Source organism: Mercenaria mercenaria, chromosome 11, assembly GCF_021730395.1.
Source record: "Mercenaria mercenaria strain notata chromosome 11, MADL_Memer_1, whole genome shotgun sequence".
Lineage (NCBI taxonomy): Eukaryota > Metazoa > Mollusca > Bivalvia > Venerida > Veneridae > Mercenaria > Mercenaria mercenaria.
In genome coordinates, this window is record NC_069371.1 from 67420534 (window position 1) to 67436314 (window position 15781).

The window sequence follows — 15781 nt, forward strand, 5'->3', positions numbered from 1 at the left end:
TAAACTTAAAGCAATAAATATCATCAGAACACAGACAATCATCCTATGACATTTGAAAATAGAATGTCCCAGATGTTATCTCTAATGAATAACCCGAAAATCTTTTGGCCATTCCATGTATTAATGACATGATATAATTATTACATAATAACAGGAAATCATTTATTTTTGTTATGTTAATGCAGAAAGTAGAAACTGGTCATTTGTAATTCAGTTATTTTAGAAAAATCGAATTCTGCCATATTTTACAAATAAATTTTATTTGTGTGATCATGGAAACCGAAATTTCAAAGCACCCATACACAAAGAAAATATATGTGTATAGATAAAAAAGACCCGTAACGAAACCAAAAGTACGCAGATAAGTTATTTTCCGTAAAAGAATTTTAAACAAATTCTAAATATTCAAATGTATGATGTTTAGTTACTGATTCACATAATTCGCATAAATGACATAAAAATACAAGCCGTACACGAGGACTTTATACTGCTTTCATATATTAATATTTTTTTATGAATGGTTTGTTATCTCAGTTTTAATGTTTAGTCTCAAGTCCAGGTTTTGTCATGGAACGGTCCATATTCAGTTTATAGAAAAACACCCAGACCACACGGTGTTCCGTTTTAAATATCGTCCCCTTACATCGAAAGTCGAAATAACGAAACCACGATGATGAAATTCGAAACGACGATAACGAAATGATGAAAACTACGGTGGTTAGAACTCGAAATGATATCGTTTTCATCATTGTGGTTTCGTGATTTTGACTTTCACATTCGTACTTTCGAGTTTTCACCATCGTGATTTCGACTTTCATCATTGTTGTTTTGTGATTTCGACTTTCAAGATATGGCGTTCAGAAGTGAAACGGAACACAGTAAAATCATTATTACTTCCGCTTTTTAAAGAAAGTTTGAAAGACATAATAGAACATTTTAAATGCCTCTATTAGTATTGTGACATAAAGTAAGCACGTTATATATATTATTATTAAGTTTCATCAACTTGAAGCATTAATATATAAATATACTGACCATTTGAATTGCAACGCGGAAAACTGCCTGAAACTGGGGGACGGTTCTCTATCTGAAAAAGAGCAAGATCAACGCCAGCCGAACCAGAGTCACCACCCTCGGTGTAGATTGCCTCAACAACACGTCCTACAGGCATGGTATGTTGGGAAGGCTGGTATACCGAACAATGATCTGAAGTAGGCCATTTCAGTCGTTTATTTCTCTTTAGATTTACCATTTGTTCAGAACTGCAAACGACATGGGCACATGTGAATCCACAAAGTCCATATTCGGGATGATCAATAAATCCACCTAAAGTTCCAAAACCGTTCACATGATTTGACGTTATCTGACATCCCATCCGTAAATTATCATGATACTCTGCAGCTGTTTTTGTAGCGGTTTTAAACACGCCATTACGAACAACTACTTTATAGCCTTGGATCTCAGTCGGTATGGGATCTTCTGTATGTGGAATACTAGAATATCTGTCAGTGCATGGGTGAACGTACATAACAATACAAAGATTTTCTCTTCCTTCGGATAGAATTTTTCTTGCAGTTATAACGCTCAAGTACTTATGCTTATCCATAAACCGTTTAGATATGGACTTTACTGTTTTCCCTAGAGCCACAGATTCTTCTGCTAAGAGCTCACCTTCAGACTCTGCAATTATACTCATATGATCATTTTGCTCATTTCTCTTGCAACTTCTGAACAAAATCTCATAGTCAAAATCTAATTCTGAATTTTGAATACTCTCAGTCTCAGTGTATACTACAAAATGCAATCGATTTTCTTTGTCATAAGCTCCAAACACGTGTAAGAATTCAGATGACACAGCTGCAATAGTCTTACAAATATTTTCACATACCAACACCACGATTTCTGATTTCATGCCGTGACGACGAACCATGACTGAAAGTATGTGGCGGTCAGGAAGTAACCCTTTATCAAATAACAACTGGGCATCATTCAGTGTTAAATTTTCTACATCTTTCCAACACTGACTTTTGTTCTCATCTGAAAAAATACATAAGCAAATGAATTACTAGAGAAACTTTTAAGTCATGTGCCATGACGCAAAATGTGTTGTACCTTGCGAACAAAATTGTTCTTTTACTGATATGAATCTCTCCCAAATTAAAATGGTTCTGGTTTGTAGGATAATACTGAAAGAGTATATTTTTTCTAAGCTTTGTTATGTCCCCGAAGCGAGGCATATTAGTTTCAACTGTCCGTCCGTTCGTTAGTTCGTTCGTTCGTCACAACGTTAACGTTTTGCATGAAGGCACTTTACTTGCTAACCACTGCATCCAGGACCTTTAAACTTCACATGCAGATAGTACTTATTGAGTACATTACTTCTATTGACTTTGGCGTCACCAGATTAAAGGTCAAGGTCACAGGGGCCAACGTTACCTTTTTGCATGAAGGCATTTTACTCGCGAACCACTGCACCCAGGACCTTCCAACTTCACATGCTGATAGTACTTATTAAGTACACGACTCCTACTGACTTTGGGATTACCAGGTTAAAGGTCAATGTCACAGGGGCCAACGTTATTTTTCAGCATGAAGGCACTTTTCTCGCGAACGACTTCACCCAGGACCTTCAAACTTCACATGCTGATAGTACTTATTGAGTACATTATTCTTACTGATATTGGGGTCACCAGAACAAAGGTCAAGGTCACAGGGACCAACGTTAACTTTTTACATGAAGGCATTTTACTCGCGAACCACTGCGCCCAGGACCTTCAAACTTCACATGCTGATAGTGCTTAATAAGTACACCACTTCTACTAAATTTGGGTTCACCAAGTTAAAGGTCAAGGTCACAGGGGCCAACGTTATTTTTTTAGCATGAAGACACTTTTCTCGCGAACGACTTCACCCAGGACCTTCAAACTTCACATGCTGATAGTACTTATTGAGTACACCACCCCTACTGACTTTTTGGTCACCAGGTCAAAGGTCAAGGTGCTGCGGGGGCATTTGTCACCATTAGTGACAGCTCTTGTTTCATTTATTTTTAATTTTATACATCTCTTGTTCAAGGGAACAGTTGACAAATAGTTAACCCATACCAATAAAAGCACACATTATAGAGATGGTACCTAAAAATTCAAATTCATCTTTTCAGATTTATTCCAATGTGAAATGATAGCTATATCACTAATTTACTAAATAATTTATGTTTTACCTCCTCTCCATGTAAAAGTAGAAATATTTGATATTTAAAATTGACCTTCTAAAAATATCTTAAGCAATATTGACAACTTTTGTATTGACAGTTTTTCATTGATTTAGGGATTTATCCAATTATATAGTCTATATTAAAAGTCTCCACAGCTATATAAATTGAATAGAGTATAGTGTATATTTAGTATGCTTCTAACACTTTGATAGAGCCTATACTGAATTTTTCTTTTTTCTTTTAATAAATTCAAAATCAAAGACTAGCCAAAAATTTTAACTCATGAAAAAGTTCTGAATAAAAGAGAATGACATGTTCTTTATTATAAGTATCAAAACCATACCAACAAGTGAACGAAGCATTGCCATGCAATACAAAGTCCCCTACTCTAAGGCACCTAATTTTCTCTACTGCAGTATAACATAATGAGCTGATATCTGTCAATTTGGTGCATAAAAATATTGTACTATATATACAATATGTTATAACAAAGCACTTAGATTAAATTTGCATATACAAATATAAAATAGTTATAATATAAGTTATTTATAGTAACAACAAAGGGAAATTAACTCTAAAAATTCTATATAATATAAATCCACACAAAACTCTTTACCAGGTAGAGACAGATCAAAATACACCTTAAACTTGAATGTAATATGCATGTTGTACCACAGAAAAGTGGTCTCGATTTTTTCGTACGGCAAGTAATACAAAAGTTACAATATAAGCTGTTTATAGTAAAAAAACAAAGGAAAGTATTTCTTAAAACAAAGGTGCTTCATAGTGGTGAACATTTGTGCCAAGTTACATCAAAATCCCTCCATGTATGAAGAAGAAATGCTCCGGACAAAGTCATTGTTGTATATGACCTTTGGCCTCTAAATGTGAGCTTGACCTTAGACCTAGGAACCTGGTTCTTGCACATGACACTCCGTCTCATGGTGGTAAACATTTGTGCAAAGTAATATTAAGATCCCTTTAAAGATTGTTGAGTTACAGACTGGACAGGAAAAATGCCGTTTTGGCCTTTGACTTCCAAGTGTTACCATGAACTTTCAGGTAAGGCCCGGGTATTGCGCACGACGCATTGTCTCATGCAGGGGAATATTTGAGCCAACTAATACTTAAATCCTTTTTTGCATGACAAAGTTATAAACCGGACAGAATAAAAATCCTAGTAAACTTTGATCTCCAAGTAAGACCTTGACCCTTAAGCTAGGGTTCTGGGTGTAGCGCATGACACATTATATCATCATGGGGAACATTTAAGCCAAGTAAATTTGTAATCCCTTGATGGATAACAAAATTATGGACCGGGCAGGATAAAAACCCTGTTGACCCTTGACTTCCAACTGTGACCTTTACCTTTGACCTAGGGATCCAGGTTTAGCTAGGAATGTTTGTGCCAAGTAATAATAAAATCCCTTAGTTATGGACCGGACACGAAACAGACCCTGTTCATGCAATGTAAACATTTGACTGCTAAGTGTGACCTTGACCTTTGAGCTAGGGGTCTGAAAGTTTTGCATGACATATCGTCTTATTATGAGGTATATTTACGCCAAGTAATATTAAAATTCCTTCACTGATGGCAGAGTTATTGACCGGACAGGAAAAAAAACCTGTTGACCTTTGACCTCCAATTGTGACCTTGACCTTGACCTTTGCCTAGGGGTCCCGATTTTGCTGGGAATATTTGTGCCAAGTAATATTAAAACCCCTTAGTCATAGCCCAGACACGAAACAGACCCTGTTCATGCCATGTTAATATTTAAATGCCAAATGGGGCCTTGACCTTTGAGCTAGAGGCTGAAAGTTGTGCATGACGCATCGTCTTATTATGAGGTACATTTGAGCCAAGTAATATTAAAATCTTTTCATGTATGACAGAGTTATGGACCGGGGGGGACCTTTGACCTCCAATTATGACCTTGACCTTTGAGCTAGGGGTGCAGATTTTGCGAATGACACGTTATCTACTCATGGGAAATATTTGTGTCAAGTAATATTGAAATCCCTTCATGAAAGACAGAATTTTGACCGGAAACGAAATTGCGGACGGACGGACGGAATGACAGAATGACGGACGGACGGAAAAGCGCATTCCTATAGTCCTATAGTTTTCATGCAGTAAGAGACTAAATATTGACCTTGAAGAAGTTATTAAAGATTTTATAATGTAAACAAACTCCTACAGCATTTTACCATCAATATTTGTCCATTCATGAATGCACTCACTTCAGAGCTGGTTAGGGTAAGTTGCTACTTACATTTTAGCGAAGTTCATTGACCATTTGGTTTTATTTAGCTATTTTAATAATAAAATAAGATGATAAAATGTGTATTTATCACAATACAGACTTCTTTCGTTAAACGGATATTTAAGTTTTCCGTTAAACTTAGCGAGAAACGTAGGCCACAAGAAAGCTGCATGGTTTACGATTTTATTATGACATTTTCCCTGGATAGAATGTTTATGACTTTCAACTACTCATACTTCGTGGACCTTTGTCTTTGAGTACAGAAACATTAAAGAAGCAAGCAGTATTACATTCTTAATCCAACTGCAATCCTCTACGGTGTAATCAGACTTCAGAAATCACGAGTGCGAGGCATATTTTCACCCTGACAACCAACCATCTGATCTCTAGTAACAATAGGCCAATTTTACATCATTTCGTCACTTTCCTCTGATTGTTTTTATGCCAGTTTAGATATTGTCTGATATTACCCACTCCATTCAGAAATAGCTCAATATATTTCCAGTTTCTCATTTTTACCGCATGGCTCCTTTGTTTTTAATGAGTTAGTATTAAGATTATTGACCGCAAAGAGCACGAGCTCAGGTTGGTATCCAAATACTAACCAGATTCAAGTAGGTAAGTATTTGAATACCAACCTTCCCCCGTGATTGGCAAGCTAACTACACATATGTATAATTAATATATTTGGTTCCTTGTAGCCACATGTAAAGTGCATAATGTGTTTGTTAATGTGTCAACTTTGATAGTATAAAAGTACAAGAATGCCTGTAAAATACTGAATGCATTTTGACAAACAAATATGGTTGTTGGAACTTAGCTCAAATTCTGACCATTATTTCTAAAGTTTGAAATCTATTTAGATCTACTTTTACGACATTTCTATCACCAGAATAGAGTAACAATAAGATCAAAATAAAACATCTGTCAACTTTAAACACTTATGAACTACCACAAGGCAACACTTTATTTGTATAACGCCGACGTAACGAAGGACACATACAGATTTCTAAGCCTATAAGCATTTTTCCGTGCATGACTAATGGTAAAACCTGCTACAGTAACTGTAAGCTACCGGACTGGCTCATGCGTTTAGCAGACGCATTATATAGGAATTTACAACACACCAGCTCTATGATATTCAACTTTCTGTATTTTCTAAAAATCAAGCAAATGAAAACAGAAGAACAAAATTGCATGCATTTATTAGGGCTTCAACAAGAATGCAAAACACAGCTTTACACAGCTTTACACAGCTTTATACATCATGCTTGACTATGACTTGATTATTAAGTTTAAACGTTCCCGTATATTTTATGGCCGAATGCACTCTGTTAAAAATATTGCCATATTCTTTAAGTAAATTGTGCGGGTGCAAAAAAAGCAAATTTTTTATGGCGAATATACAATAAATCACCTTTCCATCTTGCAATTACATGGAACTACCTATAATGCTGTACACAGTAGTTGCGCACGTATTAGCTATCATTACATGCGCACTAACTTACTTACGCCTGCTCAAACAATAGTATAAAACATCTGTCAACTCTCTACAACCGTACATATCAATACCTGCAACAGTTTTTTATTTAGTTTTGCAAAGTATTCTCTTTATGTATTATGACCTGTACAAACTTATTGTGAAACAGGAAGAACCAGATATTACAAGCGATCCTTTTATTTCTGAAGCATCAGAAACGTTTTCTGATTACATAACTTTATGACACCGGATAACGTTAGAAACATTTTTATCTGATCTTGGCTAGGCCGTTGGTATGTAGAAGCTGCATTTCTACGATGTCCCGTTTGTGTCATAAAACGTTGCTGTGGAACCCCGCGTCGCGCATAATAGTTTTGACTACTTCGCCAAGCGTATTATGTCCAACAGCTACAAGGGTGAACCAAGGTCCACTGAGGTCGCTTTTTGTGATCAGATTGAAATAGCAATTTTCGGGATTCGAATGAGGATGGAGTTTTGATGTATAGTTTTGAAAAATAGCAACTTGACATCGTGAAGGATTCTCATTGAATTCGTAAGCTTTGGAACAATGAGGATTGATACGTCGGTGTTTTAACCCTCCTCGGTTTGTTTTTTGACGCCGTCTCTGTGTATTGCAAAAAGCACCTATCATCTGTGTCACGTCCTATTTTGAATTTATACCAAGATTTCTATGTTCCTCTTCCCCTCTGAGCCCAGAATATATTCCAATATTCCAAAACCTAGTATGGAAAAGCATTCTAGGTGTCTCATCACCCAAGAGTTTGCTTTGCCACAGCTTATCTTCTTGTTTTGTTGTTATTGTTTGTGCTTGCTTTTTGTTTATACCAATACCTAATTTACTTTTTTCTTTTAGTATGTTATCAAGACAATCTTAAGGCCAATTAAAGAATGACACATCCCGGCCATTCATTTGAAAGTACGTCTGAATGCATGTAGAAAAGGCAAAAATAGTGTCAGGGGGGTATTCCTCGCCATTTTCTTTTCTTAGGGCAACGAAAAAAAAAAGAAAATACGAAATTAAGTTCAGAATTGTCCATTTCCATAATATCTTCCTTCGACTTCAATAGAGCGAGTAGGTCAGGCAATTTTCCGGACTCTTTTGATAGGACATTTCCTCTCCATTTTTGTAGGCAGTCATAACCCATTTATTCGTCCGTAGTGTGTTTGTGGGGACATATCGTTGGAAGTTTTCTAGGTATGCTTCATTTGTAACTTCCCGGAAACGTTCTGGCGCTGACCCTAAAAACGTATTGAAAATGTTATTTAATTTTGAACGTAGTAAATCGCTTATCAAAACATTAGCCTTGGTATTTATTACGTTAAAGATGTTCCTAATCTTACAAAAGAAAAAATGTCAATAAGACAGCACGCTCGACTATTCGACAAATTCGAAGTTGAATAAGGAGAATAACTGGACAAGACTTACGGATCTGTCACAAACTGACACACGGGCCTTATTGTATCTGTAGTGTAAATGCAGGTATTGCATCATCTTTTTGTAATTTTTTGAGTTATTGAGGTAAATGTCTGATTTTACGTATAAAATACCTCTAATGTTTTTCTGTATTCCATAGCTTAAATTTCCATGTAAATTTTATTAAATTCGGTTCAGTAATAAGAAAGTTGATATTTTATAAACTTCAGTAATTCATGTTTTTATCCCTAAAACCACTATAACGGGCCTCAAATTGTCAATTTCAATCCGCGCCAAAGTAGTCAGATTTCCCGGCTATATCATGATTCCCGTGGAAAAGCAAATAGTCGGAGCTCACACATTAGCCGTGAGTCCCATGATATTTAGTATTTGGCGGGACATTACCCTACAAATAGACTGGACTAGATATGCCTAGCGCACACCACATTTCGACATTAGACGAATCTATGTCAGATTGATTTTTCTTGCTAGAAATTTATGCTCGATCGAGGTAAGAATAATAGCTGCAGTTTATCATTTCCGTATCTATAGTGTTTCAACAAACTTCATATCTTTTCCATACTTCAACTTTAGACTTTTAAGTAATTTTAGAAATAATGGAAGTAATAAGTGACGTAATTTAATCAACTGACGTCTGAACTTAGTAGCACATACATTTTGTATAAGTAGCACGTATTATTTATGGGAGCCTACGGAGGTATGGTGTACCCAAAGGAGTAGTTTTATGCCCTAACTTATTTGTTTTGCTATGGTGCTTACCATATGTTATATATTTTAGCTTCTTCCGCCAGACGATTTTTACCTGGTGATGATGCCACAACCCGGAAGTACAATACCCGAGGTTCATTTGTCTTCACTCGCCTGGATGTGATTTTCCCAGCGCAGAGCTTTCGTCCCATGGTTGTGCCGTAAACCGCAAAGACGATGATTTTTGTTATCGTCTGAAGTCAGCTCAGGAATGCAATCACCTACCATCATAGGGAGCCAAAACGGAGTCAACGTATTCACGGTTTAAAAGGGACTTGACTTGAAGATATGTTATATTTTTTGTGCTACTTAAAGTTCGAAATTAACTGAAACATCTGTGCCACGTCACGTTACAACGAAAGTGTCAGTGATAGAACTTTGTATCTAGAGATACTGAACTCTGATTTTTTTCTTTCTTATAATCAGTTTTTTTTCTATTAATCATCTATTCATTCTTAATAATCATTTTATGTAAATGAATTTGTAAATATTGTAAAGGGTGTTGATTTGTTCTGATAGTAATTGTCGCCGGTACGTCCATCCTTGTCACAAATGGTGTCAGAAGTGGGATTGGCCGACCAGATACAGTAGCTATTCGAACATTATTAACACTCATTAAACTGCAGCAATAATTTGTAAAGATTCCTCTTGTTTTGTTCTATTGTTACACATATAATAGTTTTATTCATTTTTTCAGAGTGACGTCTTACCTCAGACAAGACAAGACAGATCCATAGCTTCAGCTAACCAGCTTTAGTGGTCACAGACTGATAGACAATTGCATACGACACTTGAATTCTGGGGTGAGTTCGTTCCTTTTATTTTTCTTTATTTTGTGTCACTCTATGATTAAGCCACCTTATATCTGTGCTGAAAGTGACCGCCCTTGACATGGAGAGTTATCCTACTCACTCTTACTTGTGCGTCGCCCTACTTCTCCAAGTGATCCTATTATTAACTAGTGCACTGTATACATACTAGATACAGTATTTTTTTTTAATTTGTGTGTGTTAGCAAGCTTGTTTACTTGCATATACTTTTACCTACTTTTAAGTTTTAGTGCTACACAGTTGTGTTATACCTATACTTTATCTTAGGATAAAGCACTTTGGTTTATTTTTGTTTTATTTGTTACACTGAAGTGTTAACACTAGTTACAGTTGATTGATATTTGATAAGGCTAGGGTATTGTTACAGCCTACTGTCACTGTACATTGTTGATTGTTGCCTATGCAACCCTGATTGACACATAGTACTGTTGCGCAACTTAGTGTATTATTATTTTAGTGAGGACGTTTTGTGTAGTATATACGTAGAGTATAGTATTTTGTGTTGGCTCCAGTGGTAACTGTAGAGCCTGAATGTAAACTAGTGTAGTCTAGTATTCCCTCACGATTGTTTAACTAGTGTCTCAGGTTGTTATAGTAGCTGTTGTACTGTAGTGTTATATAGTGTTAACGTAGTGTAATCATGACTAGTGTAGTAGAGTTAACGAAGGTAGGACAGGAGTTAGGTTATGAAGGAGAGGAGTTACGTAACTTGGTAAGGAAGAGCAGGCTAGGGAACGTGAGGAAAGACATAGTAGATTTGAAGCAGAGAAAGATAGGTTAGAAGCAGAAAAATTAAGAGTAGAAGCAGAGAGAGAAAGAGAAAAAGATAGGTTAGAAGCAGAAAGATTAAGAATAGAAGCAGATAAGGAAAGATTAGAGTAAGAGGCTAGGTTGCAGAAGGAAAAGATAGAGTATGAACGTAAGTAAGAACAGGGTAAGTTAGAAATAGAAAAGGAGAAGTTAATGTTAACTAGGAAGTTAGAAACAGAGAAGGAGGAAGCAGAAAGTAGAAAACTAGAAACAAAGCATAAGTTTAAGAGAGACTTAGTAACGATGAGTAAGAAAATGGTAAAGGTTAAGATGTCTCCCTTTGATGAGAAAATCGATTCCATGGATGCGTACTTGAATGTCTACGAAACGTACGCTGTTGCGCAGGATTGGGATAAAGAGATATGGTCACTAAACTTACCGTTCCTTCTGAAGGGTACGCGTACGGCAAGAGAAATTTTTGATAGACTCCCTTGGAAGATAGGAAGGACTATGATAAACTGAAAGCCGCTTTGCTACGTCAGTTCGAACTCACTGACGATGGCTATAAGAAAAAGTTTAGAACTGAAAGGCCTCGTGATAATGAGACCTTTGTGATGTTTTTAGCCAGAATAAGTAGATATTTAGACGGTTGGCTTAGACTGGATAAGGCAGAGAAAACTTATGAAGGATTGTTAGGTTTTATACTTAGGGATCAATTCTTAGATGTATGTAACAGAGAACTTTATCAGAATTTGAGTAGTAAGAGGTTAGTTAAAGCTAGGGATGTAGTAGAAGATACAGATTTGTTTGCAAAGACTCGTGGAGGTCCCAAGTATGTCGTGAATCGAACCAATAAGGACCAAAGCCATAAACCATATGAAATACCTCAGAGACAGTATCCTAGTAGTCGTAATGTAGGCACTAGTAATAGAGGTAGTAGCAATGTTGCAAATAGAGGCAGAGGTTATCAACCCTTTGGTGTACTGAAGTGTACTAATTGTGGTCTTATAGGGCATAGCTCATATTACTGTAGGAGTGGAAAGTACGGTAATAGTGCTAATGCAGCAGCAGATGTAGAGGTAGAGCAGGAACGGGAAAGTAGTAAAGGGGAGAATAGAAATAGTAAGGAAAATAGAAATAGAGGTAGAGGCCGAGGAAGAAATAGAGATAGGAGTAAGTCAAGTAGGTCGGAGAGTGGAAATAGTATTATAGAACTCAGTGATGTTGAGGAGTTACGTATGCTTAGTTTAAGTACATGTTCTACAAAACCCGGTACTTGTAATGGTAGGGATGTAATCGCTATGCGAGATACAGGTTCTACATGTGTGATAGTGAAACGGGACTTAGTTGAAGCAAGTCAGTTTGTAGAGAAAACCCGTAGATGTAAGTAAATAGATGGGAGTGAACATAGGCTAGATGTAGCTAGAATAAATATTGATTGTCCGTATTTCAAGGGTACAGTAGAGGCGTTTGTTGTAGATAATCCTACCAATGATGTTATAATTGGTAATGTAGGGAGCTGTAGAACCTCGGTTTAGTAGCTCAGCGTCAGCAGTAGAACCTAGGGCGCAAGCCACAGTTAAGAAGCAAGTAAAACTTAAAGTTCCGTCTCAGATTTTAGATATATCTAGAGAGGAATTTCTTAGAAAAGCAACAGAAAGATAGCACTTTAGATTTGTGTAGAAAAGAAGGCTGAGGAAGGTACGATGAAGCAGTGTAGAGGTAAGGGCTCAGTTAGGTTTGAGATTAGGAATAAATTGTTATATAGAGAGTATACCGCCCAGAATTTAGACAAAAGTAGACAGTTGATTGTACCTAAATGTCTTAGAGAAACTGTGATGAAAGTTGCACATGATTCGTTACTGTCAGGCCATTTAGGTGTAAAGAAAACTAGTGATAGAGTATAAGGTGAATTTTACTTGCCAGGAGAAATGGCAGAGGTTAGGAGGTACTGTCAGCCATGTAGTATTTGTCAAAGTACTATAGCTAAGGGTAGAGTAAGTAAAGTTCCGTTAGAAAAAATGCCTTTGATTGATACTCCGTTTAAGAGAGTTGCTGTCGACATTGTTGGTCCGATCAAACCTATGACTGATAGGAAAAACAGATATATTTTGACTATGCTAGATTATGCTACTAGATATCCGGAAGCCATAGCACTACCTAGTATTGAAACTGAGAGAGTAGCAGAAGCATTAGTAGATATGTATAGTAGATTAGGAGTGCCAGAAGAAATGCTTACCGACTGTGGATCGCAGTTTACGTCAGACCTTATGGCAGAAGTTAGTAGATAATTGTCATTAAGGCAGTTAACTACAACACCGTATCACCCTATGTGTAACGGTTTAGTAGAGAAGTTTAACGGTAGTTTGAAGCAAATGTTGAAGCGTATGTGTAGTGAGAGACCTAGAGATTGGGATAGATATTTGAATGCTATGTTGTTTGCTTAACGTGAAGTTCCGCAAGAAAGTTTGGGATTTTCTCTTTTTGAGTTACTTTACGGCAGAGCAATCCGTAGACCGATAACTGTGCTAAGAGAGATGTGGTTTGGTAAGACGGAGAATGAGGTTAAAACCACTTACCAGTATGTTATGGATTTGCAAGAAAAGTTGGAGGATACGTGTAAGATAGCTCAGCAACAGTTAGCGAAAAGTAGTTCTAGATACAAAAAGTATTACAATAAGAAGGCTTTAGATAGAGATAGGAGGTTTAAGGCAGGTAGTAAGGTACTTGTATTGTTACCTACGAAACATAATAAGTTGTTGTTACATTGGAAGGGTCCTTACGTAGTAGTAGAGGTAGTAAATGGACTAGATTACAGGATAGATGTAGACGGAAAGTTGAAAACTTTTCACGCAAACATGCTGAAACAGTACTGTGAAAGGAAGGATGATAGTAAGTCTATACCAGATATGGGTATATTAAGTAAGGTTGGAGCAGCTATTGTAGAGGAGGATCAGAGAGATTATGACAGATTAGATCCGAATGAAAGTAGTGATGAGTTTTCAAGTAGAGTAGAAAAGGATATAGTTTTGTGTTCTATAGAGTAGGGTACAGAAACGTACAAAGATGTAGAGATAAATCCGGAGTTGCCAGTAGAATGTAAACAGGAAGTAGTAGATTTGTTAGAAAATATCTCAGATGTACTGACAGATATTCCTGGGAATACTAACTTAGTTGAACATGATACCCAGTTGTCAACTACAGATCCGATAAGATTAAAGGGTTATCCTATTCCTTTTCATTCGCAGCCAGTAGTGAAAGAGGAAGTAGATAAAATGTTGGAGTTGGGAGTAATCGAACCACCAAATGCTCCATTTTCCTCCCCTATTGTCCTCATAAGGAAAAAAGATAACAGTATAAGGTTCTGTATAGATTTTCGTCAGGTCAACAAACTGGCGGTTTTCGATGCTGAACCTATGCCAAACATGGAGGAGATGTTTTCAAAGCTATCTAAGTATAGATATTTTTCTAAACTAGACTTGAGCAAAGGTTACTGGCAGGTTCCTTTGTCTGAAAAGGCAAAACCCATGACTCAGATAGCTTCATTGATGATATCCTGGTGTATACAATCACATGGCCAGAACATGTAGTAGCACTTTCTGAGTTGTTAACCAGACTAAGAGAGGCTAAGTTAACAGCAAAACCGACTAAGTGTTTTATAGGTTTTCAGAAGTTAGAATGTTTAGGGCACATGATAAGAGATGTCCAGACCATTGAACCAGTTCCAAATAAGGTACAGGCCATACAGAATGCCCAGAGACCGAAAACCAAGAAGGCAATACGTTCATTCTTAGGTGTAGTCGGATTTTACAGAAAGTTTATCCCAAATTTTGCCGCCATTGCAATTCCACTCACAGATTTGACGAAAAAGGGTCAACCAAATCTTGTAGAGTGGGGTGAAAGTCAAGAAAAAGCTTCTCAGACTTTGAAGGCTAGCTTAATGGGTCCGCCTATTTTGAAGTTGCCAGATTTAGATCAGACTTTTATCTTGAGAGTAGATGCTCCAGATGTAGGTTTAGGCTCAGTACTGCTTCAGAAAGGGTGATGGAGAGAAATTACCTGTAGCGTATACTAGTAGGAAATTGCTACCTAGGGAGCAAAAGTACTCAGTGATAGAGAAGGAGTGCTTAGCGATAGTATGGGCAGTAGCTAAGTTTCACCGGTATTTGTTCGGTAAAGACTTTTTCTTAGAAACACATCATCAGCCGCTCACTTATTTGAATAAAGCGAAACTTAGCAATTCCAGGCTGATGAGATGGGCATTAGCATTGCAGCCATATGGGATTAGTAGTAGAGCAATTCCTGGTAGAGAAAATGTAGGTGCAGATTATTTGAGTAGAGTGTAGACAGGTGGATATATTCTATGGTGTTCAGCTAGTGACAGTGTGTGTGTGTGTTTTTAGCTCACCTGTCACATAGTGACAAGGTGAGCTTTTGTGATCACCCTTCGTCCGTCGTCCGTCGTGTGTCCGTGCGTCCGTCCGTCCGTCCATGCCCGCGAAATGATGGTTAAGTGACTACATAACGGTACTTTCTCTTTGATGTCATTCATTCCGTTCTGTTTATGTGACTATTTCTCTTTTTATGTGACTGTTAGAACAATAGAGAGAACAATGGGGGAGTCACATAAAGACCGTTTCGTTAGAACGTCCGTCCGTGCGTCCGTCAACAATTTCTTGTCTGCACGATAGTGGTTTCATTTATGATTTTATTTTAACCAAACTTGCACACAACTTGTATCACCATAAGATCTCTGTTCCTTCTTGAACTGGCCAGATTTCATTATGGGTTCCAGAGTTATGGCCCCTGAAAGGACCAGAATTAGCTATTTTGCCCTTGTCTGCACAATAGCAGCTTTATTTATGATTTGAATTTAATCAAACTTGCACAAAACTTGTGTTGCCATAAGATCTCAGTTCTTTTGTGGAACCGGCCAGATCCCCTGATGGGTTCCAGAGTTATGGCCCCAGAAAGGGCCAAAATTAGCTATTGTGACCTTGTCTGCACAATAGCAACTTTATTTATGATTTGATTTTAACC

General features: G+C 37.1%; 1 protein-coding gene across 1 annotated transcript in view; it reads right to left on the reverse strand.

The window, feature by feature from the left end:
• LOC128546637 (uncharacterized) overlaps nt 1-15781 on the reverse strand; it is a 47183-nt gene that overhangs the window by 1952 nt on the left and 29450 nt on the right. Inside the window, exon 2 of the mRNA XM_053517636.1 lies at nt 1036-2037. Coding sequence (XP_053373611.1) covers nt 1036-2037 — 1002 coding nt within the window. The remainder of the gene's footprint in view (nt 1-1035; nt 2038-15781) is intronic.